The sequence below is a fragment of the Chlamydotis macqueenii genome, chromosome 9, assembly GCF_036417535.1.
Source record: "Chlamydotis macqueenii isolate bChlMac1 chromosome 9, bChlMac1.mat, whole genome shotgun sequence".
Classification (NCBI taxonomy): Eukaryota; Metazoa; Chordata; class Aves; order Otidiformes; family Otididae; genus Chlamydotis; species Chlamydotis macqueenii.
This window is the reverse complement of record NC_141564.1, coordinates 10,329,957-10,352,515: the sequence shown is the minus strand read 5'-3', so window position 1 is coordinate 10,352,515 and position 22,559 is coordinate 10,329,957. Positions and strand designations below refer to the sequence as shown.

The 22,559-nt window shown below is 38.8% G+C and overlaps 1 protein-coding gene across 2 annotated transcripts in view; it reads right to left on the bottom strand.

Annotated features, from left to right (window-relative positions):
* RYK (receptor like tyrosine kinase) overlaps nt 1-22,559 on the bottom strand; it is a 60,897-nt gene that overhangs the window by 24,101 nt on the left and 14,237 nt on the right. The window contains exons 2-9 of one of the 2 annotated variants that reach the window (XM_086754952.1): nt 19,026-19,147; nt 17,142-17,241; nt 15,667-15,801; nt 13,337-13,393; nt 12,068-12,212; nt 8,112-8,212; nt 5,549-5,683; nt 2,221-2,307 (exon numbers count right to left, since the gene is read on the bottom strand). In XM_086754952.1, the coding sequence (XP_086611078.1) occupies nt 2,221-2,307; nt 5,549-5,683; nt 8,112-8,212; nt 12,068-12,212; nt 13,337-13,393; nt 15,667-15,801; nt 17,142-17,241; nt 19,026-19,147 (882 nt within the window). The remainder of the gene's footprint in view (nt 1-2,220; nt 2,308-5,548; nt 5,684-8,111; nt 8,213-12,067; nt 12,213-13,336; nt 13,394-15,666; nt 15,802-17,141; nt 17,242-19,025; nt 19,148-22,559) is intronic. The other variant, XM_086754953.1, reaches the window with a different exon arrangement.

The window sequence follows — 22,559 nt, the reverse complement described above, 5'->3', positions numbered from 1 at the left end:
CCCTAGCTCACAACAATTTTGGGGCTCATAAGAGCTGTAGCATTTGTTGGCTCTGAATCAGGGTAGAGAACCACCAAATAACACAGCAAAGGGGATCATAGGTCAAGGTAATGCTGGTGAATGATGTCCCAAGTTAGACAGCCTCATCGCACAGAGGAGCGCCAGGTTCATGTGATATGGGATAAGTCTTTTGGAAACTACATCAAATAAAAACATAATGACAGTCAGAACTGTAAGTTCCCAAAATACTGAAAAGAAGCATACTTTTTTTTTTTTTTCAGTTGAGGATGCTCCTTTCCTTCTTGCTAGAAGTCACAACAAGATTTTTTTTTTTTTTTTTTTACCAGAGGACCGTTATTTTTGTTACAGCTATAACTACCTCAGACGACACAGTTCTAGCTACTGTATCATGCTAAATGGTAGCTACCAACATCCTCCAAAGGGACAACATATCTACTTTTCAGAACCTCTCCCTGAACTCCATAGGGAGGAAAAATGCTACAGAACAAGTGTACCACCTCAGAGGCACTCCTGAAGAAATAATAGAAGTATCTTGTGACTACGAGAGTAACTGTCACTCTGAATCTAGGAATGCCCATGAGGACATGCAAGAGAAAACAGCAGGAAAAGGGACAGCAGCAAATCCTCACTGTTCAGCCCTCTGTGAATCCCACTAGCAGAAACGTAGTTGTTCCAGAGCACAGATCAAGCTCTGCTGGCTGACTTGACGCTGAGACAGATTTACTCACAGGTTACCCTCCTGCTGCCCACAAAGCAATGCTTCACTGTTGGTACCCATCCCACCGTACAGTTCAGGCATATCAGGCCGATTAGGAGGTAAGGATTAGTTAGGCAGGAAAGGAGGTTAATGCTGATCACTCACAGCTGGTACCTGGCTCATACTGCTGACAAGTTGAACCTTTTTAAGTTCAGCACATTCTGTCAGAGCAGCAGGTGTGGTATCAGGCACTGACTTGCCTTCACTGCCCAAGCACACCATCCTGCTAGGCCTACATCAAGAACAACGTGCAGCTAAAGAATGCAACAGCATCCACCTCAAACTGCCACTTCAGACTGTTTCAAGATGTAGGGAACCCTTTTTCAGCTACTTTTATTCCAAATCACGTTGACTTCAAGAAATTCCTCCCACTAAAGTGAACGCGAATCTTTTTCTAAGTGGCTTTCCATCTAAACTTTATTATTATTATTGCAAGCACACAACTGTGTGAGAAACATACCAAGAATAATAGACAGTTGCTTTCTTTAAGCAATATATTTTTCTTAAAAACAGCAGAAATAAATGGGTAGCAGAAAGAGTCAACAACAACAAAATTCAGCAGCTTCACCAATTCCCACCCTCCTTTTTAAAATTATTATCTTTAAAAATTACTAGCCAGGAAAAAAAAAAATTAAAGAAAGTTGAAATTCTTACAGAAATCTTTTTTTTTTAAATAAAGAATTAAAGAAGTAGTAAAATGAAAAACCAAAGGCAATAACACACCTAATTGAAATGACAAAAATAACTGGTAAAGCAACTACTGTACAGGGAATTCAGCAGAACTGCTGTGAGCTACTGGAGAACTCTGACAATGATTGTAGAGGAAGGGATATATGTAGGATATATCTAATACATATGTAGCATACATGCAATACAGTTTTCATCTATACTTACCTTGTTGTTTCTTAAGTCTACCTATCATGACTTAGGTCACTCCAACAACATATTTCTTGAACAAAGATGCTATATTTGTATAAATTAAGTTCTAAATGATAATTCTCATGCTTCAGTAGCAAAGTTTAAAGATGGCAGAAACTATGCCTTATCTTTTGTACAGCCACACACGTTTATAAACGATTTTTAAGATGCATTGCAGGTGTCTTTTCCAGCAATTTGCAGGAGAAAAGGCTATGGATGGAAAGAACAATGACATGCTTGGGGAAAAAAACCAAATATGTTTTTTACTTAGAACCATAATAAGCAAAACTATTCAAGACGCAGTAACTGAAGGCGCTGGTGGAGAACACGCACATTTTTTCTTCCATATAAGATTTCTGTTCTCTCTGGCTGAAGGCAAAATCCAAATTGTTTTTGCTTTTTAAGCAGTAGCCATTTGCATATTTTGGAGGGGAGGAGGGGTTTGTTTTCAAAGGGAGATTTGATACACTCAGCACCCACAAGCAACTGGTCACAAAAAACACCCCTCCTTTATGTAAACATACCTTTAACAGTTTTGACAAAAACTTGTTTCTCTTTACTGGGGTCTTTTTCTTCTATTAGAATCCCATGGAAAATGCGCCCAAATGTGCCTATGAAGAGAATGTTAAATTAGTAAGTACTACGTGGTAAAAATACACCGATAACATTAAAAGAATTTAATATCTATTAAGAAAACACTACCTTAAAATGATTCAGCCAGAGCAGAAAGCTAGGAACAATGGCTGATGAGGCGTAAGTCCTGAATGCCCTATTAAGTCAACAATATAAAACCCAACCACCTCTCCAGCACTGAACCCAGATCTGCATTCAGAACTATATGCAATGAAGGCTGAAAGTTTAGATAACCAAAACCTGGGGGGACAAGCGTGAGAGGGAACTAACGATAGCAACAGAATCCGTTTACATTAAGCACCAATACTGATGGTGAGTTTATTTGTGGCAGTTCAGTCTTTGTCAACTGTCTGCATTGAAATCCCCAGCTCCGTCCTTTTCTCATCCAGCAGGTCTGGAATTCTCCCGTCAAAACATTTCTCAGGAAAGATGAAATTTTTTTGGAAGTGTTCACAGTGAAATTCTGGTTTTAGACAACCAGCACACATAGAACAGTGAAAAAATAAGTATCATATTATTCAAATGTTTCACCTCAGCTGGCAGGTGCTGGGTTTCTTTGGGGTTTGGTTTTATTTTCAGCCTCACCAATATTTTTCCATTCAAAAATTTTTAAACTAAGCTATTATAGGAAGAGGAACTACATTGAACAGTTGGAGTACAAACAATTGCGGCATGGTAACACACAGAGAATTAACTTTCTATACAACTCAAGTTCGCAACGCTTTTCTGTCACACTGTTACCATGGCACTAACGTGTGCATCATCTTCATGCAGCCTATTAGTATCTTACATCCCTTTCCTGTCTGATTTGTCCTGTCTGATTAGGTGGAAAGATCTTTAACAGGGATTGTCTTAGCCTGGTTGTACATCTTCTGGCACAAAGTGTGGGTTTCATTTGTTTTCTAACTACCTAACAGGAACAGTGCAACACTTCTATCATCTACCCTGAGTCTACAAGTAAACCCTGCAAGACCATGATCTTATTGAAATCACATTAAGAAGCAATTTAACTACAGGCAACCATAAATAGACAGCATGAGTTATTTAACAGTAAACTCAAACCTTCCCATCTTGGCTCTTGAAGACATTGTAAAAGTGCCTTAAATTCACATTTCAAATATACAGATAGATGTAAGAGTCAAAGGGAAGATAGCATTTTGTACTGAAATATGTTATGGTATCAAGCTATCTATCTATTTTTAAATGCTGGAAAAAAGAGAACAGGGAAGCATGTAAAAGCAGTTATAACTAGAAAATAATTTTCATGCAGTTCAATATCTAGACAGTGAGATTTTAATACAGCACGCCTGTATGGTCCATGGTCTGGGGTTCTTTTGTTTTTTGGGGTTTTTTTGTTTGTTTGTTTTTTTTTAATAGTAGCATGAAAGACTTGTATCTTAGGAGGAACTGTGTCACAGTATCTTAGCAGGAAATGTGCTATCACATCTAGAGACAGGACTGCTGGCAGACTACTTCTGCCTCGCTCTCCTCTGGGCTTTTTGCAGATTATGTTGTTTATAATCCAGACTGCACATCTAAGTCATTTCTCTGCTTCACCAGAAAATGGTAATGGTTCACTGTACAGTGAATATCTGCTTCATTTGCTAAAATGTAGCAATTCCATTCAAAAGTTTTTGGTTTTGTTTTTGGTTTGTTTTTTTTTTTGTAAAAACACCTACATTTTTGTCTTGCATCTAGTACAATATAAGCTTGATGCAGGTTTAGAAGCAGGTGCTGCACGAGCCCAGCAACACAAAAGACCCCTACAGATCCCTCTTCCTTTGTGCACTCTCAAATCCTGGTGCTTTGCATTTTACAACTCATTAGAACACAGCAGAACCATAATCTCCTAAATTTATAAAATGTTAAAAGTAGGTTAGAAGCTACTTGAAGTTTATAATGGATCTCTGGCCAAGGTGTGTGACCAAATATCTTTAAGTTCCATTTGCAGCACTTAGGAATTCTTGAAAATTTTATGCAAATGTTTATTATTTGCATCTTATTCAACTCTGCTAACAATCCTGAACTGAAAGTGATGACTGCTCATCAGGATCTGTCTTCCAGTCCTCTGACTGACTTTTGAGGGTTCTGACAGACTCAAATACCAACTAGAGGCTAAGAAACAAGATGCCAGTATTAACTGGATCCATATTGCATTCAATGCTCGTTTGAGCCGCATTTCGCAGAACAGGGCAGCTCTGTCACTCGGTGCTGAACATCTGAAGCTTAGCTGCGGTACTGAGTCACTTCTAATCATCAGATGACTCCTAACATTGCAGCTACAGGCAACGGACAGTACAAAGGAACACAAAGCACATCCCCGCATACGAAGGAAGCTTTTTGCAGAACCGACATTGGAGTTGAGCACAAAGCTACCTCCTTTGAGATTTAGAGGCACACATTAAATGGGGAGTGCTAGTATCCTCCCATTGTGTTTCAGATAGTAATACAAAGCATTTAGTAGTTCTACCTCCAAAGAATTAGTATCTCAGATCTCCAGCTTTGGAAAGTTTGATTTCTCTGGAGGCTCAGAGAACACAGACTTGAAGCTGCAGCAGTAAAGATTAATGACAAAAACCCCTATTTCCCAAATTCAGTATCAACAAGAACCAATTAACGTTGTGTATGAACACTTCCAAAGTAAGCATTAAACAAGACAAAAGAATCAAGTAATCTGAATTTTTCGTATTAGAGCTGTAAATGTTGCATCTGCTGATTACATTTCCAAAATGGAAGCTATCAAATTGAGATGAGTTTAGACAACTGATGGGTTTTGGGGGCTTTAGGGTTTTTTTGTTTGTTTGGGGGTTGTTTTTTGCTTGTTTTTGTTTGCTTGTTTGTTTTCTTTTTGTGTTAAGAGAAGTTCTCCTGCAGTAACTTTAAAAAGTGGGTTACTTTGCCACTTACAGCCCCAACTGGTTACCTCATTCCTTAGCCATCTAATCCTTTCCTTTATTTAAAGGACCAGATTATTAAGGCAAGTTAAATAATTTACTGAGCATGATTAGTCGCTCCCCCATTCCAATGAATTCTGGAAACTACTTTCCCCACCCTCCCACACCCCAAATGCAAACATCATTCATCATTTTTCTCCTCCACCAAAGTTAAGAAGATCAGAAATATCATCCATGATTAATTTCAGAAAAATCTAGCTATAAAAATATAATATATATATATACACCACATTGCAGCCACCAAGTGTCCAAGTCCTGTAAATACCTTCTTGGAGTACATCTTTTAGAGTTATCCTCTCCCTGGAGATGGCTATGTCCTTCACTTTAGCTTTTGCTTCCATTAGAGTGACACTTTTAAGATCATTCTTCTCTATCCGTAATGTAGGATAACCTGAGGAGCCAGCAGAGCCAAACAAACCAATATAAATACCCTTATAATGAGAACACAAGCACATTGCTTCACCTCAGCACCACCTAGAGGTATAAAGACATGCAAGCAGCATGTACGTAAAAAGATTACGTATTAATCTTAAAAAGATTATAGTATTACACAACTAAAACACAACAGAAGTCATGTGAATATAATAATCTGCGGGGCGTGGGGGAAGAAATCACACAGCAATTCTATAGTGTCAAGTGATCAAATCTCATTATTGACACCAAGTAAAGAACTCCGTACATACTGAAGCTGATCAACATGACATTGCATTTCCCTGACAACAAGGAAATAAAGACCAGGTCAGAGACTGTTAGCAGACTTGTTGGAGTGAGGAAGATGCTTTACCCCAGCAGGATGCAACCGAAACTACCGGTGCCCTTCTGGCACTTCTTGACATCTACATACACTAGTATAGTCAGAAAGGTCTGAATATTTACAAGTTTATTAATTATTAGAGCAGTCTTGAATTATTTCGATGTTTTTTTTTATTTAAATGTTACTGAAAACAAAAGTTTACACAACTTTGGAAGGACTAAAAATGTTCTTCCTGTATATTTTGTGCATGCAAGCTTTTTTCTTCTCATTTTTACCATTTCCTGTGCTATTAGGGGCGTCCCAAAACAAATAAAAGACCTTCTGAAACAACAGGTGCCTTTTAGGCATAGTGGCTACCATGCTGTCAAGGTGAGGAGGGTTTAATCATCAACTATGGGCTTCATACTCTCCCCTTTTGCCAGAGGCTCAGTAATGAGCTTCCAGGGGTCACATCTGAATTAACCAAACAGTGTAACTTAGAGGGGCAGCCTAAAAATCTGAGGTTGATTGGACATCAACAGCACAACATGATCCGGGATCAGACATGGAAAATAAAGAGGCAGAAGTGGGACTTCAGGTGGCAAGCAGGAACATCAGTTCAAGAATTAGTTGCATGCTAAGGTCTCTTCCAAACTATATGGAAATGATTTTTTTTTTAAATGTTTTTACTAAATAAATTTTATAGGCAGCTCTTTACAAGGAAATTATGAACTCAGATGACAAAGATTTTATTTTTTTTTCTTTTAAGGGAGATACAGGAGAATTTAGAAGAAAGCCAAAACTTTCCCGAAGTCACAGTTCAATCTTAGGTAAACACCTGCTTCAACACATGGGGAGAAAAGTGGAAAACCCAGTAGGGCTGAATAGTAATCACGACATTTCTGCAGTGCTCCCTCATGAATTGGGATGGTCTGTATCACTACTAAGGGCAATCAGAAGACAATGGGAGAGACTTTTGGGTCTGAATGGTGGCTTTAAAAAAAAAAAAAAAAAAAATCAAGTCAGTAATTATTATATTTACCTAACTCTAAATAAAGGATCTACATTGACGCTTCTACTCATTAGATTGCTGAACAAAGTCTCTTCAGTCAATTAATACAAAACTCCATGTTCTTAAAGGTCTTTTCCAATATAAATGATTTATGATTCTATTGAGTATTACAGAAGAGAAAAATCACTGGTGGCAGTAGATGAACACAGGAGCCATTTAATTTACACTTTCTGAAAAGGTCAGGAGTGCCAGGGTACCATTTCAGCTTGGCAGTTCCCGCTCAATTGAGAAAAACAGCAATTTAACAGAGAGACAGTTTGTTCCTCTGGCCAGGCTCCTTCGTTTTTCTCACTTCATAATACAAACCCTTACCTCACTTTAGATCTTTTAAAGCAGGCTCTCCAGCAGCTTAAGCCAACGGGGCTTGGGCTAACTCCTGCTTTCTTCCAATGCTCAGTCATGTAGACGCACACTCTCTAAGCACCAATCTTGGTGCTCACGCAGCTCTCACAAGCCAGTTCAGAGACCCAAGTCAACCAAAAACCTATCAAAGTAGTAGTCAGTTTTTGGCTGGCTCAGCTCCCTGAATTGTCTTTCAGCCTAGCAATATAAGCGCCAACACAAGGGAAAGGCTCGTGGTCAGCCCAGTGAGACTGAACTGCCAAGGAACTGCACACCAAGTGTCTTCCTACACCGTCCAGCTTCCTGGATGCTATATGGGATCCCTCCACTAGTAAGAAAGACAATAACTGCAGGAGTAAACACTCTAAAGATAACAAATACCTTAAGTGATTACAGAATTAACACAGAACATGGTTAGTATGTCTGTCATAAAGTATATAAAACACTGCCACGCTTCCTTTCAATTCACTGCTCTTTTTAACTATTTAATGTTATTTCAAGCAAAGCTGTGACCAAAAAGAAATAATGAATATTGCCCTTGTAAAGCTTTTTCCTCATTCATCTCCATTGCAGGTTGCAGCGTAAGACGAAAAGACTAATCGGTGAGACCTCTACCACCAAATACTCCAGCTGTGTCCAACAAGGTCTATTGCAAGGGTCTGTAATTAGATTAACACTTACTGGTTACTGGCGTTGCATTGTTTGGTGTGTCAGCTCGCAAGTACTGTGTCGTCTGTGTGGAAGGCTGGGATAAACCTTGGGAGCTACTGCTGTCACTAATGCTGTTTTAAAACAAAAATGGACATGAACATGACTGCTTGCCACTGTAATGAATTCAAAACTAACCTATCAAAGTTAAAACCAGAAGACTTTCCAGGCTAGACTTTGAAAGAATGGCATTTTTAAAGTCACACATTAAAATGTATTTCAGATAACTCAAAAATCTTAGCACTTCTATCCTCTGAGGATGAACAAATTTCTCCTATTTGTTTTGCAGAATTAGCTCTATTTTCCAGCATTTTTCCCTCACTTTAAAAAAAAAAAAATCAAGGTGACAAAACATTTATAGCAAGAACCACCCTATCATACCAGAAACAAAGAAATTACTATATTCCATAGAAAACTTGTATGCATTTGTTTTGTGGTACCAACATCCCACTGAGAATCAACAACTACAAAAGCCTGACAGCACTAGCCTGAGCCAAACGGATATGCACTCGTAACACCCTGCAAAGCTTAAATAGCTTTTTCAGCCAGAGTGATCTCCTCTTGCTTGCTCTGGGCACGCGGGCTGCCAGCTCTAACTGCTGCCCTTTAGTTCCAGGACTGGAGCAAATACTGAAGATATTTCTAGTTCACTTCTGCAAACGGTTGTTTACCCTGTATCACTGTACCTGTCTAAGCTTCTCTTACAGATCAAACTGCCCTAGCCTACTTAGTCATTCCTCTCTCTAAGGGTACTTGACACCTACAATGTGCTTTTGAGATACTTTCTTCGGGGAGAAGGACCATAGCCACCCATAGTATTCAAGAGACAGGCAAACCATGGCTTAGACAACAGCTAGATGTTTTCTGTCTCATCCTCACAGACAAAAATCCTACAAGAAGAGTTGTTGCAGCTGTAATGGCCTAAGAACAGGTGAGAAAGTTTGCAGGCAAAGGCAGTACCCGTGACTAGCTCAGATGGTGGGGCCAGAAGAAGCTTTTTTGATCTCCTGTCCAAATAGGCATAAACATTCCATCCTTTTTTTGAAACTTAAAAGCTTCTTCGGACTGTATCAGGAGAACAAAAAAGAGATTGGGTTTGGGTATAACCCTCTGCCTTGCCAAATAATCAACATGCCATTTGCTTCTTGGGCTGCTACTGAGCACTGACTAAGCAGTGCTAGCCATCCTTGTAGGCTTTTTAGACATGCTCAGTGATATCCTCAAGGACCATTGCTAGTTTTAAAGCAAGACTTCCTCTTAGGAAAAAAAAAAAAAAAAAAAAAAAAAAGCCAGCCAAGTAAACTCTTCTCCATTATACCATAATTACAGATGCACCTACTGAATTTTTTCTTTAGAATAGAATCTACTAATTCTCACAATACAAACACCAGACTTACTGATTCAAAGCTAACCTCCATCTCTCTCTAAAAACCTTTTTAAAAGTTATTCCCACATTCACTGTCTTGCAGGTGTAGAGTTCCAGCATAGTTTTTAGCATAAGATCAAAAGCCACTGTTGGTGGCCTAGCTACTTCACTTTAACTTCTTCTAAAGTTTTTGAACAAATATTCTCTGACAACTTATTGCAGCTTACTTTAACTGTTCACACTATTGTATCTACAAGCCACTTCAATACGATCCACTCTCCAGCAAGCTCCCTGGAAAGAAGTGTCCTGGCATGGTCACTACATTAAACACTGATGCGGAACTTGCATTTCGTTTTCCTGCTATGGCTGGAAACTCCTTTTGTAACTTGATCACCTACTAGTCCTACAGATTTCTTTGGCTGGGTTCCTGCTGCAGGCAAGTCTGAAAAAGGAATTATTCTTTTTATGCCTGCTGCAAGTTTGAAAAACTGCCTTTTTGGTTGGCTTCATTCTGTGTTTTAGGTTTAACTTGCTCATGTTTATGGGCTTTCTTAGTATTCTCACATGCATACTATGTCAGCTTTTTGAACGATGCCTTCTTGCTTTTAATAACCTCCATTATCTTGCTGTTAAGCCATGCCAACTTTCTTTGGCACTTTTTCAAGTGCCTTTGATAGGAGGTATGCAAGCATTTGCTCTGAACTTTCAATACAATGTTCTTAAATAGTCCACGTGCAGCCTGTAAACTCAGCTGCCTGGCTTTAGCTTCTATTTAACAACCTTCCTCATTTTTATTTAGTTCTGATTTTTGAAATTAAGAGCAACAGCAGTGGGTTTTTCAGCCTCTTGCTCCTGGGAGGTCGTTAACCCTAATGATGTTACCATCTTTGATTCGAAACCCCTTCACAGCAACATTTTGAGCTTGCTATTCAAAACCAGATCAAAAGTTGTTTCTTCTCTTATGAGTTCCTTGACTAGTTACTACATCAAGCAGTCACTGATCATATGTGACGCTAGTGCATAACATTGAGACTAAATTATAACACTGAACCAGTTTCTCAACCAAGCACTGAAACATCACCTCGCAGTCTCTTTGCTGGCTCCTGTGCATATTTCCCATTGAGAAAACAAAACTCCACAGGATGCTGATTTTCAGGCACATTTTGCCTCTGTTACACATTTGCTATGAAACTAATTGACCACAGGTCTTACCCAGGAGCCCATCCAAGGTTTTATCAGGTCAGGCACCTTTGGGCTCAAAAAACAAGTCATCATATGGCTCTCTGAAGAATTAATCTCATTATCTGCACAAACTACACAGAAATTATCAGATGGCCATATACTGATTTAGAGCAAGGTATTTAATAACCACAGAGTATTAACACTGAACAAATTTTTAGCTTGTATCTCCACAGAAATCAAGTACAATGGAGTGGATGAAAGGACATTTGATCACACTGCTAGGCTGAGACATTCTCTCAAAAATTCATAGATGACTCTATTCACATACTCTATAAATGTAACACTTTTCCTTTCTGAAGTAAAGCAAGCTGCACATCCTTTAATACCTTCTATTGATTAAAATCCCTCAGTAGACAATTAGGCACAAACAACTTGAGGAAAGCTGACAAGTTATTTGGTTAGATAATCAGGCACTGAGAAACCACTACGACTTACTACACCAACATCCCCCAAAAACCAAGTGGTCTAGGGACACCAGAGGAGTAAATGGCAGAAAGAAAAACAGATGAGTGAACAGAGAGGAAGATTAAAAGATGAAGCTACTCTGAGAGGCTGCAAGCAGGAACAGAAACTGTTCCAGATATCCTTTCAACGGGGGTGACCACCCACGGGCATGATCTAAAGTATTCAGTTTCAGAACTGCCTGCTTCTGAACAGTTGCATCTGATGCAGCTTGTTCACACAGCCTCAGCAGAGCCTCAGTCCACCTGCTTTTTCAGCCTCCCTTCCACCTCAAGTGTTTAATCCCCACTCAGCTGACCATATTGCTCTTGGGTTCACATTACAAGTCCTTTTTACATGCATGTGCCAATTTGGTTTTTCTGGTTTGAAAACACATTTGAGCTTGAGCTCATTTTCAGCTTTACGACCAACCAGTTGCGATCCCCAGACTTTACCCTAAGGCCAAAATGAATACTGGTAAAGCAATCAAAACAGAGAAAGTTGAAAATCAGCTCCCATACAAGTCAGTAAAAAAGAAATATTTTCAGTGTACCCAGGTACCTATCAAATTTTCCTTCAATCCTGACAAGCCCTGTAGATCTGATTCTGTACAAATTTCCTCACTGTGTGTCCTCCACACAACTACTCTGGCAAAAATCCAACAGCCAGAACCCTCCCACTCCATAAACAGCTGAGCACCTGCAATTCTGCCTTTCTGCAGTATAGCACTTATCACAACTCTGCACAGATAGTAGTTGTTACAGCTTGACACCAAGAGCAGAAATTGCAAACTACTACAGAGTGCTGATTTTGAGAGCAGAACTCCCACAAATCTGGGTAAGTGTGTCCAAAAATGCATTTGAAAAGCTTGAACACATACCTGTCATCCAACTCTATCCTTTTCATGCTGTGGAGATGCAAGACAGCTAATATTATTGCCACCAGGAATATAACAGCACAGCACACCCCTACACTGATATAAAACACACGGGTAGAAGTGGTGGGCGCTGCATTAACAGGATCGACTGAAAGAGAAAGGTGAAAAGTTACTGAAACTCTCTTAAAAAAAACCCAAACAAACAAACAAAAAAAACCCCACAACCCAACAAGCAAAAACCCACAAACAAATCCCACAAAAAATGACATTTCCTTAGTTCCCAGTAGGCTGACATGGCAAGAGGGCAGTGCTGCTGTCCCCATACTCAGCCTAGGTGCCAGACCCAGGTCTGGCAGGAGCAGGGAGCAGGAGCCAGCCCGCAGAGGCAGACCATGGTAAGCTTCAGAAGAGCGGGCACCACAGCTCCAGCTGCAGCAAAGCAGGGCGAACGGTGCTTACTTGCTGACCAAATGTGCCAGAGCACACTTCAGCTTCTCCTCCTGATTTTAGGCTGTGATGGGTGGATTACAGCCCCCTGACCTGCATCTTGATGCAGCAGGGTTAACAGGGCAGTTAGTCCTCTTTTTCAAAATAATCTCAATTGCAGTAATTTAGGGCAAAATTCTGCCATTGCACCTCAGCAGCACAGGGCTGTCTGCTGCACTGGCCTTCAGCTGGTGCTAAGCAGCAAGATGGGCAGAGGGATCAGAGACATGAAGAGGCATTAGCCCTAGCCATCCCCAACTTTAAATCACACACCATGGAGAGCAATTGCTCTGGAAGAGACAGTGGGTGGTAAAGAGAAAACTGAGCAATGTGCTCCATCACTTTCAAAAAGCATCTTGGCAGAAGTGTTTACAGTTTGGGTGCCACAACACCTGAGCACAGTCAGTCAATGGTATTCCCAGCTAGAGGAGGAACGAGTAAAAGAAACCACCTCATTCAATTCATTCAGTACTGACAAGTCAAAACAGCAAACCAGACAGATCCTAAAGTCAAGGAAATAGATCAGAGTCACATACAGAAACCGGAGCCCGTAAGACATGATAAAAAAAAAGTTGTTAGGAGACTTGGAATAGTTTTTGTTCCTCTTCACTACTATATATTCCTAATTAAAATAACTATTTTAGCAGAGTTTTCTTTTATAACTACTGGGTATAGTACAGACTACCTGGGGAGTGTTTTCATAGGGAATGCTATGGAAATAGAAAGAACATCATGAGTTTTTCATTTTTTACACTCAAAGTAAGCTGTACTTTCAGAATTACTTACAGATAGCCTTGCTGCTGTTTTTGTCAGATGTTGGAGATTTTACTTCTGGTTCAAGCTCTGAACAGATGAGAGAAAACCATTAAGTTTGGTATATATTTACTACTGTAAGTCCGTCACAGGAAGTCAATTGCCTCATTTATGGAAAAACAAATCTGCTTTTCCAAACATGTGAGCTGACTTAAGGACTATAGTTATCTCTAGATTTCCATTTTAAGTATCTAACCACTGTATAATGAAAAACAAAACCCAACACACTTCTTTAAGACACATGGGTCAGATATTTCACCACTGATACGTATTTCCAATGAGACCATGCTTGGACCTACTGAATCTACCTACCTCAAAAAACCCTCTGGCTTGTTCACCAAAGTCCAAAGCAGCAGATAGTGGAAAGAGGAGGTGCAGAGTATGTGAGTGTATGCTAAGACACTAAACAACAAAGAACTCATAGAATCAGTTACTACAGGACAGGAAATAATTTCTTCAATGTTCAATCAACACCACCCTGACCTTTTGGAAGAAATTCTGGCTGCGGTCTAATGCTACTTATCCTAGCATGAAGTCAGAGTCACAGCCATGGGCTCTGTGCCTTCTCAGCTGATGCTGCAGTCATGAGTGCTTTAAAACTGAAGGATGAAAATAGTAATGCCCATTTAAATACTCAAAAATGGAACAAAACCACATGGACAATATTCAGGTTTGCGTATAAAAGCAGTTCTTTAGAAATGCAATAGATCCTGTTTAAGCTTACTATGAGTCTGGTCACTAAGAGAAGTGGTGCAAACCAAAGGAAAGTAGGCTGTGGAAATGACTCCAGATGAAGCTCACTGAGGATCTGCATGCAGTTGAGGCAATATAGGGGATTTCTGTGGATGCATAGGTGCAGTCCCACTTGCACATCCCCCTTCCTGCTCCCAGCTGTAAAAAGCTGCTTCCTCCCCAGCACAATCCCTTCCGACTCCTTGGCAAGCCAGCTCAGCCTGATAAACTTGTAAAAAAGTAATCTGGGGAATGGGGAGGGAAAATCTGAGAATTTTTCTTCTTTTTTTTTTTGTTTTCCCCCTTCTTTTTTAAACTTTAGGAGGAACTATTATGAATGCCTTGAGCAAAACCACTAGCAAGTTCCTGTATAGTTTTAACTTACATATTAAATTAAATCAGAAATCCCCAGATGCTCTATACCAGTCAACACACATCAAAAAAAGTCACTGACATTTTTATGAACCTACAAAAACTTCTGCATAACTTAGGAAGTGGCTCTCTCACACATCCTGATAACTTTGTAGTGCCTATAGAAACCTCCTCTGCTCACTCAACAGCTATAAATGCATAAGCAGTGCTGACTTCCCCTGCTTAGAATATCCAAAAAAGTACCTAGGAAAACATGAAATAAAGGTAAAAATGTCAACATTATCAGCCAAACCTCCATTTTCACTAGAAAAAGAGATACACTTTGAATTACGAATGATCTTCCCACAACATCAATGCAAGGAACATGAGTATCACATTATATGCTAAAAAGCCAGGCTAGCTCTTTCACCCAGACCTTCTTGAAGTTCATCGCTACACATTCACTCAAGAGAAGTGACAAACTCCCCTCTGAAAAATAAACTGTTGTCCTCAAAGACTCCAAGTAAAGAGAGTCAGGAGCATGTAAATAGAGAGGTGGCCATCCTCCAATGCTGCCTGAGAACAGCACACCACAGCCATTTTTAAGGAAGGTAGAGTTCTTGGGATTCTCCAAAACAATTTTCTTCTGATGCCTATTCAATACTTCTAGCAAGCAGCAACAGGAGATAGTAACCATCCAAGAATAAATTGTGCTTGCAGATTCCCAAGTCTAAACAAAGGAGAGTCGATCTGGGATTTCTAAAGTCTGCATTCTCAACCAAGATAATTTTGTACTCCAAGTCTGAAAAACTAACACCTGCTTACATTCACTAAACTCAATTTTAAGTTTATCACCATCTATAAACTACATAGATTTTGTTGGTAATTCTTAGAATAATTTGAATATTCAGAGTGCTGCAGTTTTGAGGAAACTAGTTTCTTCCTTTCAAGCAAAACGGAGAAAATGCTTTTTGCTCTATATATAAAGAGGTCAGAACAGCAGAACACTTGGGGAATTTGTTAATCCATTGGCTTCTGCTTTTCACAAAAGTTCCCATTTGTCTCTGAAAGGCAAGATTTTACCTAGTTTCTTCCTATCCCCTCCAACATTCACTCTCAGGAACTGTCACTCATGTCCTGGATCACATACCTTCTCACTCCTTTCTCCTATCATACTTTAACATTTAAAGCTTTTTAGTATTTGAAACTTAATGTCTTACTTTTGTAGCACATTTTCCTTCGTTTGAAATTTAAAACTGTGATGTTTTTTGATGAATTTATTGTCAAATTGAGCTGCATTAGTATTGTGACCTCAGAGTCGAGTCTGCCAGTGCAGGAGAGTTCCACACGGAACACTGCAAACAGACAACAAATAGGCATTAGAATTCATTTCAAGCACTTTTCAGACATTGCGGTGAAAGAACATTTAAATGATAAGTGTCTTTTAAAATTATGTTTATAAGATATATTTTTAAAGAACTTTCTATTAAGAAATGCTACTTTAGTCTTCATGTCTTGCAATTTCAGACACTATTAGAGCATTAAAGGACAGATTTTTAAGTTAATTGATGTGAGTTACATTAAAAGTTTACAGGTTACCAAAATTGTATTTGTGGATAAATGATCATTAGCCATCGATTAGCTTTGGAGTTAAAGTGCTGTCACAAAAGAAACCTCTGTTATCACAGAAAACTAGAAAATTTAGTTTTCCTCATTGCTTTTCAAACGCTATGAAGGTTAGCTTTTTTCACAATCATTAAGTTTAAATATTTTGGTCTCTGCAAATCTGACTGGAATCAAAAATTAAACTAATATGACACTATTTACTTCCTAGCTTATATACCAGTATTATTTATGCCAACAGAGCAAACACAATAAGCCCAATTCCCTAGTGTCTGCTTTAACAAAAATGTAGTACAAATCCAAAATATCAATATACATTTTATTGTCCCTTGAGTATCTAAGAGAGCACATGGTAGTTTGGAACCATAGTCGAATGAGCAAGAAATTATGATCATTTGCACATTTTCCGAAACAAATACAATTGCTTCTAGTATAAATCCTATGGAGGAGCTAATATATATTCAAAATAGTTTTCTCAGTTTTAAAAATTACCATAAACACTTCAATGTACTAACAACCCCCACATAGAGAATCATAGAATGGTTTGGTGGGAAGGGACCTTTACAGCCCACCCAGTCCAACCTCCCTGCAAGGAGCAGGGACATCTCCAACCAGATCAGGTTGCTCAGAGCCCCGTCCAACTTGGCCTTGAATGTTTCCAGGGATGGGGCATCTGCCACCATATCTTGAAATGTCATCTCTATAGGCTATAGAAATGAAAAGGTGTGGATTTTTAAATCTGTGCAGTTGATAATTATTAGTGTTGAAAGAGAATGGGAATCTTGTGTGTGTACATATAGAAAAAAAATGTCAAGTTTCCTTTCCAGGAACATCTCTATCCTACACTAAACAAGGGGAAGAAATTCTTACTCTCAGACTAATGGTCTCAATCTGTGATATCCCTTTAGCAATGTCATAACTATTGCAGAAGGCCTGTAAACATATTACGGCTAATAGAGAAAAATTACGCTCTTATGTAACACTATACAAATTTTGGAAAAAACAAAGCACCACCAGAAAGCATTATTAGCATCCACACCAGCTGTGCACTTTCAGGGGACGGGGAGTTTACCTGAAAGGGTGCGAGGAACTTCACCTTGTAGAGAAATGTTGGCCTGGGGCACAGTCATAGCCATGGGATTATCCACCTGAAATCCCAGTTTATACTCAACCTGTAACAATAGTCAGGACACAGAAAAGATATAAGAAATCTTCACAGCGGTAAAAAGAAGTGCTACATACCTTTTCATAAACCTTGAAATTAAAAAAACATATCTTATTTTCAAAGAATCCTGGTGATTTTAGGTGCCCAAATTCAAGGTTTCTTATATGAAGCTTAAATATCAGACTTTTGTGATAGTTCAAATTAAGAAATCAAAAATAAGCCATTTTTGAACTCACTCTTGAAAATCTGGGGCAGAATTTAAAGTCCTATATTAAAAAAACACCACAAATCTCACTTGCTGATCCTTTTAAACTTACTTGTTCAAAAGCCATTTTGTTAAAATCCTAGGAATTAAAAAAATTCCCCCTCCTCTAATCAGTTTTATAAACTACACAGTCAAAATTGCTTACAGTTTATTCACCTACAGTCAAGATTCTGTTTCCACTTAAGAAGCTGGTTCTGCAACTATTCAACGATTCAAAAAAGTACAGGACCTATTGAAATTAAGTCATAAGCTCCTGTTGGAAATTCATCCTATCCCTCCACATTCAGTTGAATAAACTTGTTTTGACTTTGTTTGTCCCATTAGTTTCTTTTTTTTCCCCTTTTTAAAATATAACAAGATGCAGTTATGTCATTAATTTATTTTTCAGCCAAGATGACAAGAGTAGAAACATAACCCAGTTTCTGAGCCCCTACAAACTGCGCTACACCCATCCTACAAAGTCAGCACAAAAGATGCCAAGTAGTACAATCACAGTAACGGAAGCAAGGTTATCCAAGCTCAAAAATTCCTATTAAAATTCACAGACAAGCCCAAGGAAACTCAGGGCAGGGACAGTAATGCAGGTAGCTCACAGCTGAAGCTGTAAGAAGGAAACTCCTTCAAAAGGTCCTACTCAAATGGGAAGTGACTGAACTGCCTGTGAAGGTGGAATACGATATCAAGTAGAAGGGCTGGCTTGCACTCTACCCAATGTCATTCCAGGCCAAAATTCACATCTCCTAAGGAGTTAAGTCTCAAAGAGAAGAACACTGGCAGAAGGAATCTTCAGAAATTGCACTGGGGAAGTTGTTAAATATGACTGTTCCTACTGCAGTCTTTCCTACTTAAGGACAGAAGAATAACAATCACTCAAGTTTTGGGTTTTTGTTTTGTTTTGTTTTTTTAAAAAAAAAAAAAAACACAAACATCTGGCAGAGACGAAACAGATCATTTAATATTCAAAAATAAGATGTTAAGTAGTTGGAAATCCTTCAAAATGTAAGAGTATGCGCAATCTTTATGACAGCTGTTGCGGCATGCTCCAGCCATGGTGACTGAGTAAAATAAAAATCCCTTTCCATTTAAATTGGGGCTCGGTAATAACATACTAGATGCTAATTCTATACTTCTTCTCGTGTCCAAACATACCTTTCTAGAAATCTCTAAAATGCAATTGCTCTACACTTGATTTCCAGGGCTTTAGTTCATGACTGCCCCCCTGTGTGTTCAATGCACCACCAGAAGAGATTCCACAGCCAGCAGCTTATACATACACATGAAGCTTGCCAGAAGCAAGAAGTATAAAATACTTCAAAAGAAGCACTTAACTTTTCTAAAACAAGAAAGGAATAGTTTGTATACATATAAACTTAACTTATTGCCTGCAATCATATAAATAATTATTTTGCACCTAGCATACGCTAATTTTTGCAAAGAATAAAGCTATCATATTATAATAGTGGGTATTCACTAAGCAATACAGGTCATATACCAAGGACTCAGACACAGAAGTTATGCCTGCTTACCTTGGATTTAGCATGCCAGCTGAAGTGAAGATTGTTGGTCTCGCTGGGTATTAAGAGATTGAAGGACAATGCATAGTGATTAACCACATCATTCCTCACGTAAGACAACTCTGCATCAAGACCTGTAATGAGAAAGAAAAGAGTATGATGGGGAAGAAAAGGAGCAGCAGTAACACGCCAGAAAAAACAACGCTCAGTATCACCAGCTCCACTTGTAACGGAATGTTTAAGCAAATACTTCTCAAGTTCATAAATTCAATTGCAGGTTTGGAGATTGACATTCATGTGTGTTAACATTAACACGAGTGCTTCAAATTCTCACCGAGCAACAATTTCAGAGAGATGTCGGTGTTTAATAAACAGGTAAAAGTTGGAAGGTAATGGAAGGAAACATGACTTTTCATACAACCCTCCAAAAGAGTCACTACAGACTCTTCTGAGAGTACCCCTGACTGCTTCTGTGAACCACTGGTCCAGTTTTGCTCTTATTTACAACTGTGTACACCCAAAACAAACTGCTTTGATTATCAGCTTGTTAATTGCAGGTAATTCTTCCTGGAATTGCTCATTTCTTGAGCCTGAGAGAGCAATGACACTTGTACATCAAGTAATACCAGTATTTCATGTCTACCCTTGCTTTCTGAATATTTTAATAAATCTAGATAATTGATCCACAAACTATTTATTACAGAGCACCAAGGTACATTTTCCTAATTAAGACACATACTCTGACATTAAAAATACTGAAGCTGCCATTATCTTTTGCAACACACACTCCAAGGTCACACTGAATAGGTAGGACCCCACAGCTTGCCCTGGGTGTCATTAGCAATTAGCAGTAAAGTAAGCACTACAAGTTAACTCCCTTCCCTGCAGCTGTAAAATTAATCACAGCTCCATATTCTCAGGATAAAGCCATACTGTATTTGTAATCAGTACCATTTTGTCTTGTCTCATACAGCTTTTCCTCCACTGCTCCCAGTCAAACGCTATCCAGGCTCAGCAATATACTGACACGCTAAGAAAACCAAGCAAATAAGACACAGGTGCACACTCCAAGTATGATCTACACAGAGGGAACTGAGCTCAATTAAAGTATTCACAGTACAATTGGGAACATAAATAATGGAATTATTTTTATTATGGCTATAAAGTCAAGAAAACTGGAGAGGCTTCAGCTCCAAGACAATAGCATTTAAGGCATCCTGAAGTTATTCCAAGAATCTAGAGAATCATGAAAGGTTTGTTTTTTAAGAAAGAAAAAAAATTCAAAGATAACTATTGAACTGTGTAGACAAGCTGCATTTGAAGAAAGGGAGAATCAGCTTGAGAGAAATAATTCCTCCTATCAGTGCAAAGTGATAAGCACTCTCTTACTCCAGAATTCGATTTAATCTACCTTGTTTTCACAAGATACAGAAATGTAGCCAAGACATTCCTCTTCATTCTTGTTGCTGTTAACCACTTTTACTCCGTGCTGGCTCATTATGGTCCTGAAACTTAATCAAAACCCAAGAGTATATAATCACAGATACTGGGGGTGGCGAGGGAGAGAACCCTAGAGACTGGACGCATGAAAAGAATCAACAGAACAGAGTAATCCCAGGGAGAAATGCTCTCAAAGAAGATCTTGAACAGTAAAAGATGCTAGTGATGCCTTAAGTGCTGAATGTAATCAGCCTGAGACAGTAACATAAAAAAAAGTTAAACCATTTTTCTCCAATTTGTCCACATTTCTACTCAATAATAAATAGCAAATGCAAAAGCATATCCACCAGTAAAACAGGGAGGAGGGAGAAGCACACACACTCCCCTCTAAACAAAATAAAACTTTGAAAACACATAAAAGAAACTGCAAACTTCCAAAATATCTTGCCCAGGTAATTTTTACATGTCTACATGTTCATACATGAAATCTACCTCAGATTTAGAAAACATGGAATGAGCATGGAGAAGAGCTCACAGTTATCAGACACTTCCCATTAGATCTGATCAAGAAGATGTGAAGCTTTACAGACATAAATTTACTAACAAATCATTCAAATCAAACTCAGAAAGTGTAAGTTATTAAAAAAAAAAATCAGGAGGACAAAAGGATTAGGAGGTGAAACAATTAAACTGGAGCAATTAAACTGCTTTTGGAATAAAGAAAATCTTCACTTGCTGATAAACAGTCGCACCAGCAATTAGAGATTCAGAAAAATGACATTTCAGAACACGTAACACCATGAGATTTTCAAGCTGATAATCCTTGACTAAATATAAACTTTGTAGAGAAACTGGCCATAGAAATCAAATGGATACACAGCAACAAATTCGCCTGTTATAAAAATTGGCCTTTATAACAGTAACGTAAAAGGTAAACTTAATTGAAGCTGTCAAGCATAAATATCTTGATGTGCAATAACATCTAAAGGTGTACAAAACCAAATTACCCTACAGAAGATCAATCAAATCTTTAAGCTTTAACAGTGGTACAACACTGAGTAATTTGATTATATACAAGCTGCACACTAACAAGCAATGTTAATTATACGAATTTCAACAGTGTCATGCAAGAGCAGCATGAGAATAAAAGTTAAGTTTTATTGCTTTAAAAAATTATGCTCTAAGAGACTGGCATATAAAAATAATTTAAGAGGTTTTGTAGCACAGCTCTTAACTCATAAAAAAGGCAGAAGACTGCCTGGCTTAGCATCCTGTTTCCATCATAGGTCTATAAAAAATGCCTAGGGAATAATATAAAACCAAAGTAAATATGCAGTGACACTTTGCCAGTAAATCCTCTGTGCTTCTAGTGTTTGCGGATCACAAATTTCCTAAACTAATAGACAATACCTTCTAATAGCTTCTCACTAGATTTTTTTCTACTATCAATTTGGATAAATGCTTTCTCAAACCCTGGAAACCGATAGATACATACTTGGGAAATGTCAATATTTTAATACTGCACAGTATTTTTTCCTTTTAAGTTTACCAACAACTAAAACATTTCCTCTATAGCACATCCCATCAGTGAACTACAGTCAAAATTCAATTTGCCATGCACAGCTAAGAACTTATGTCCACACCAGGTAAGCAAGCTCCCATCTACCCCCCACCCCCCGCAATCCACCACAGCACAGTTCTGCTCCCTGACCATCCTTCCATTCCTAATTTTCCATCCATTCGCTGCCTCTCCCACCCTCAATCCTGAATTCCTGAAGCACTTTCTCCATATAATTTATCTCAATCAGGCCAGCAAAACACAAAAAATTGCAGTTGAACCTGCCAGTCAAAAAAAAAAGCATCTTGCCTGTGCTCCGGGCAGGCAGCCAGGCAGGAAGGTGTGTTCTGCCCAACACAAAGGAGCCCAGGGGCTGATCACCAGCGATGTTGGGAGCTGCACCACATCCCAGCTGTAAGGGAGAGCACTAGGAAGGTACGAACAGGTAAGCAATTGCACAGGGCAACACAGTCAACGGTGGTGAAAACCAGATCCATAGCTCACTGATCAGTCACATGATCTGAATATTCTTGATGCAGACTGCTATC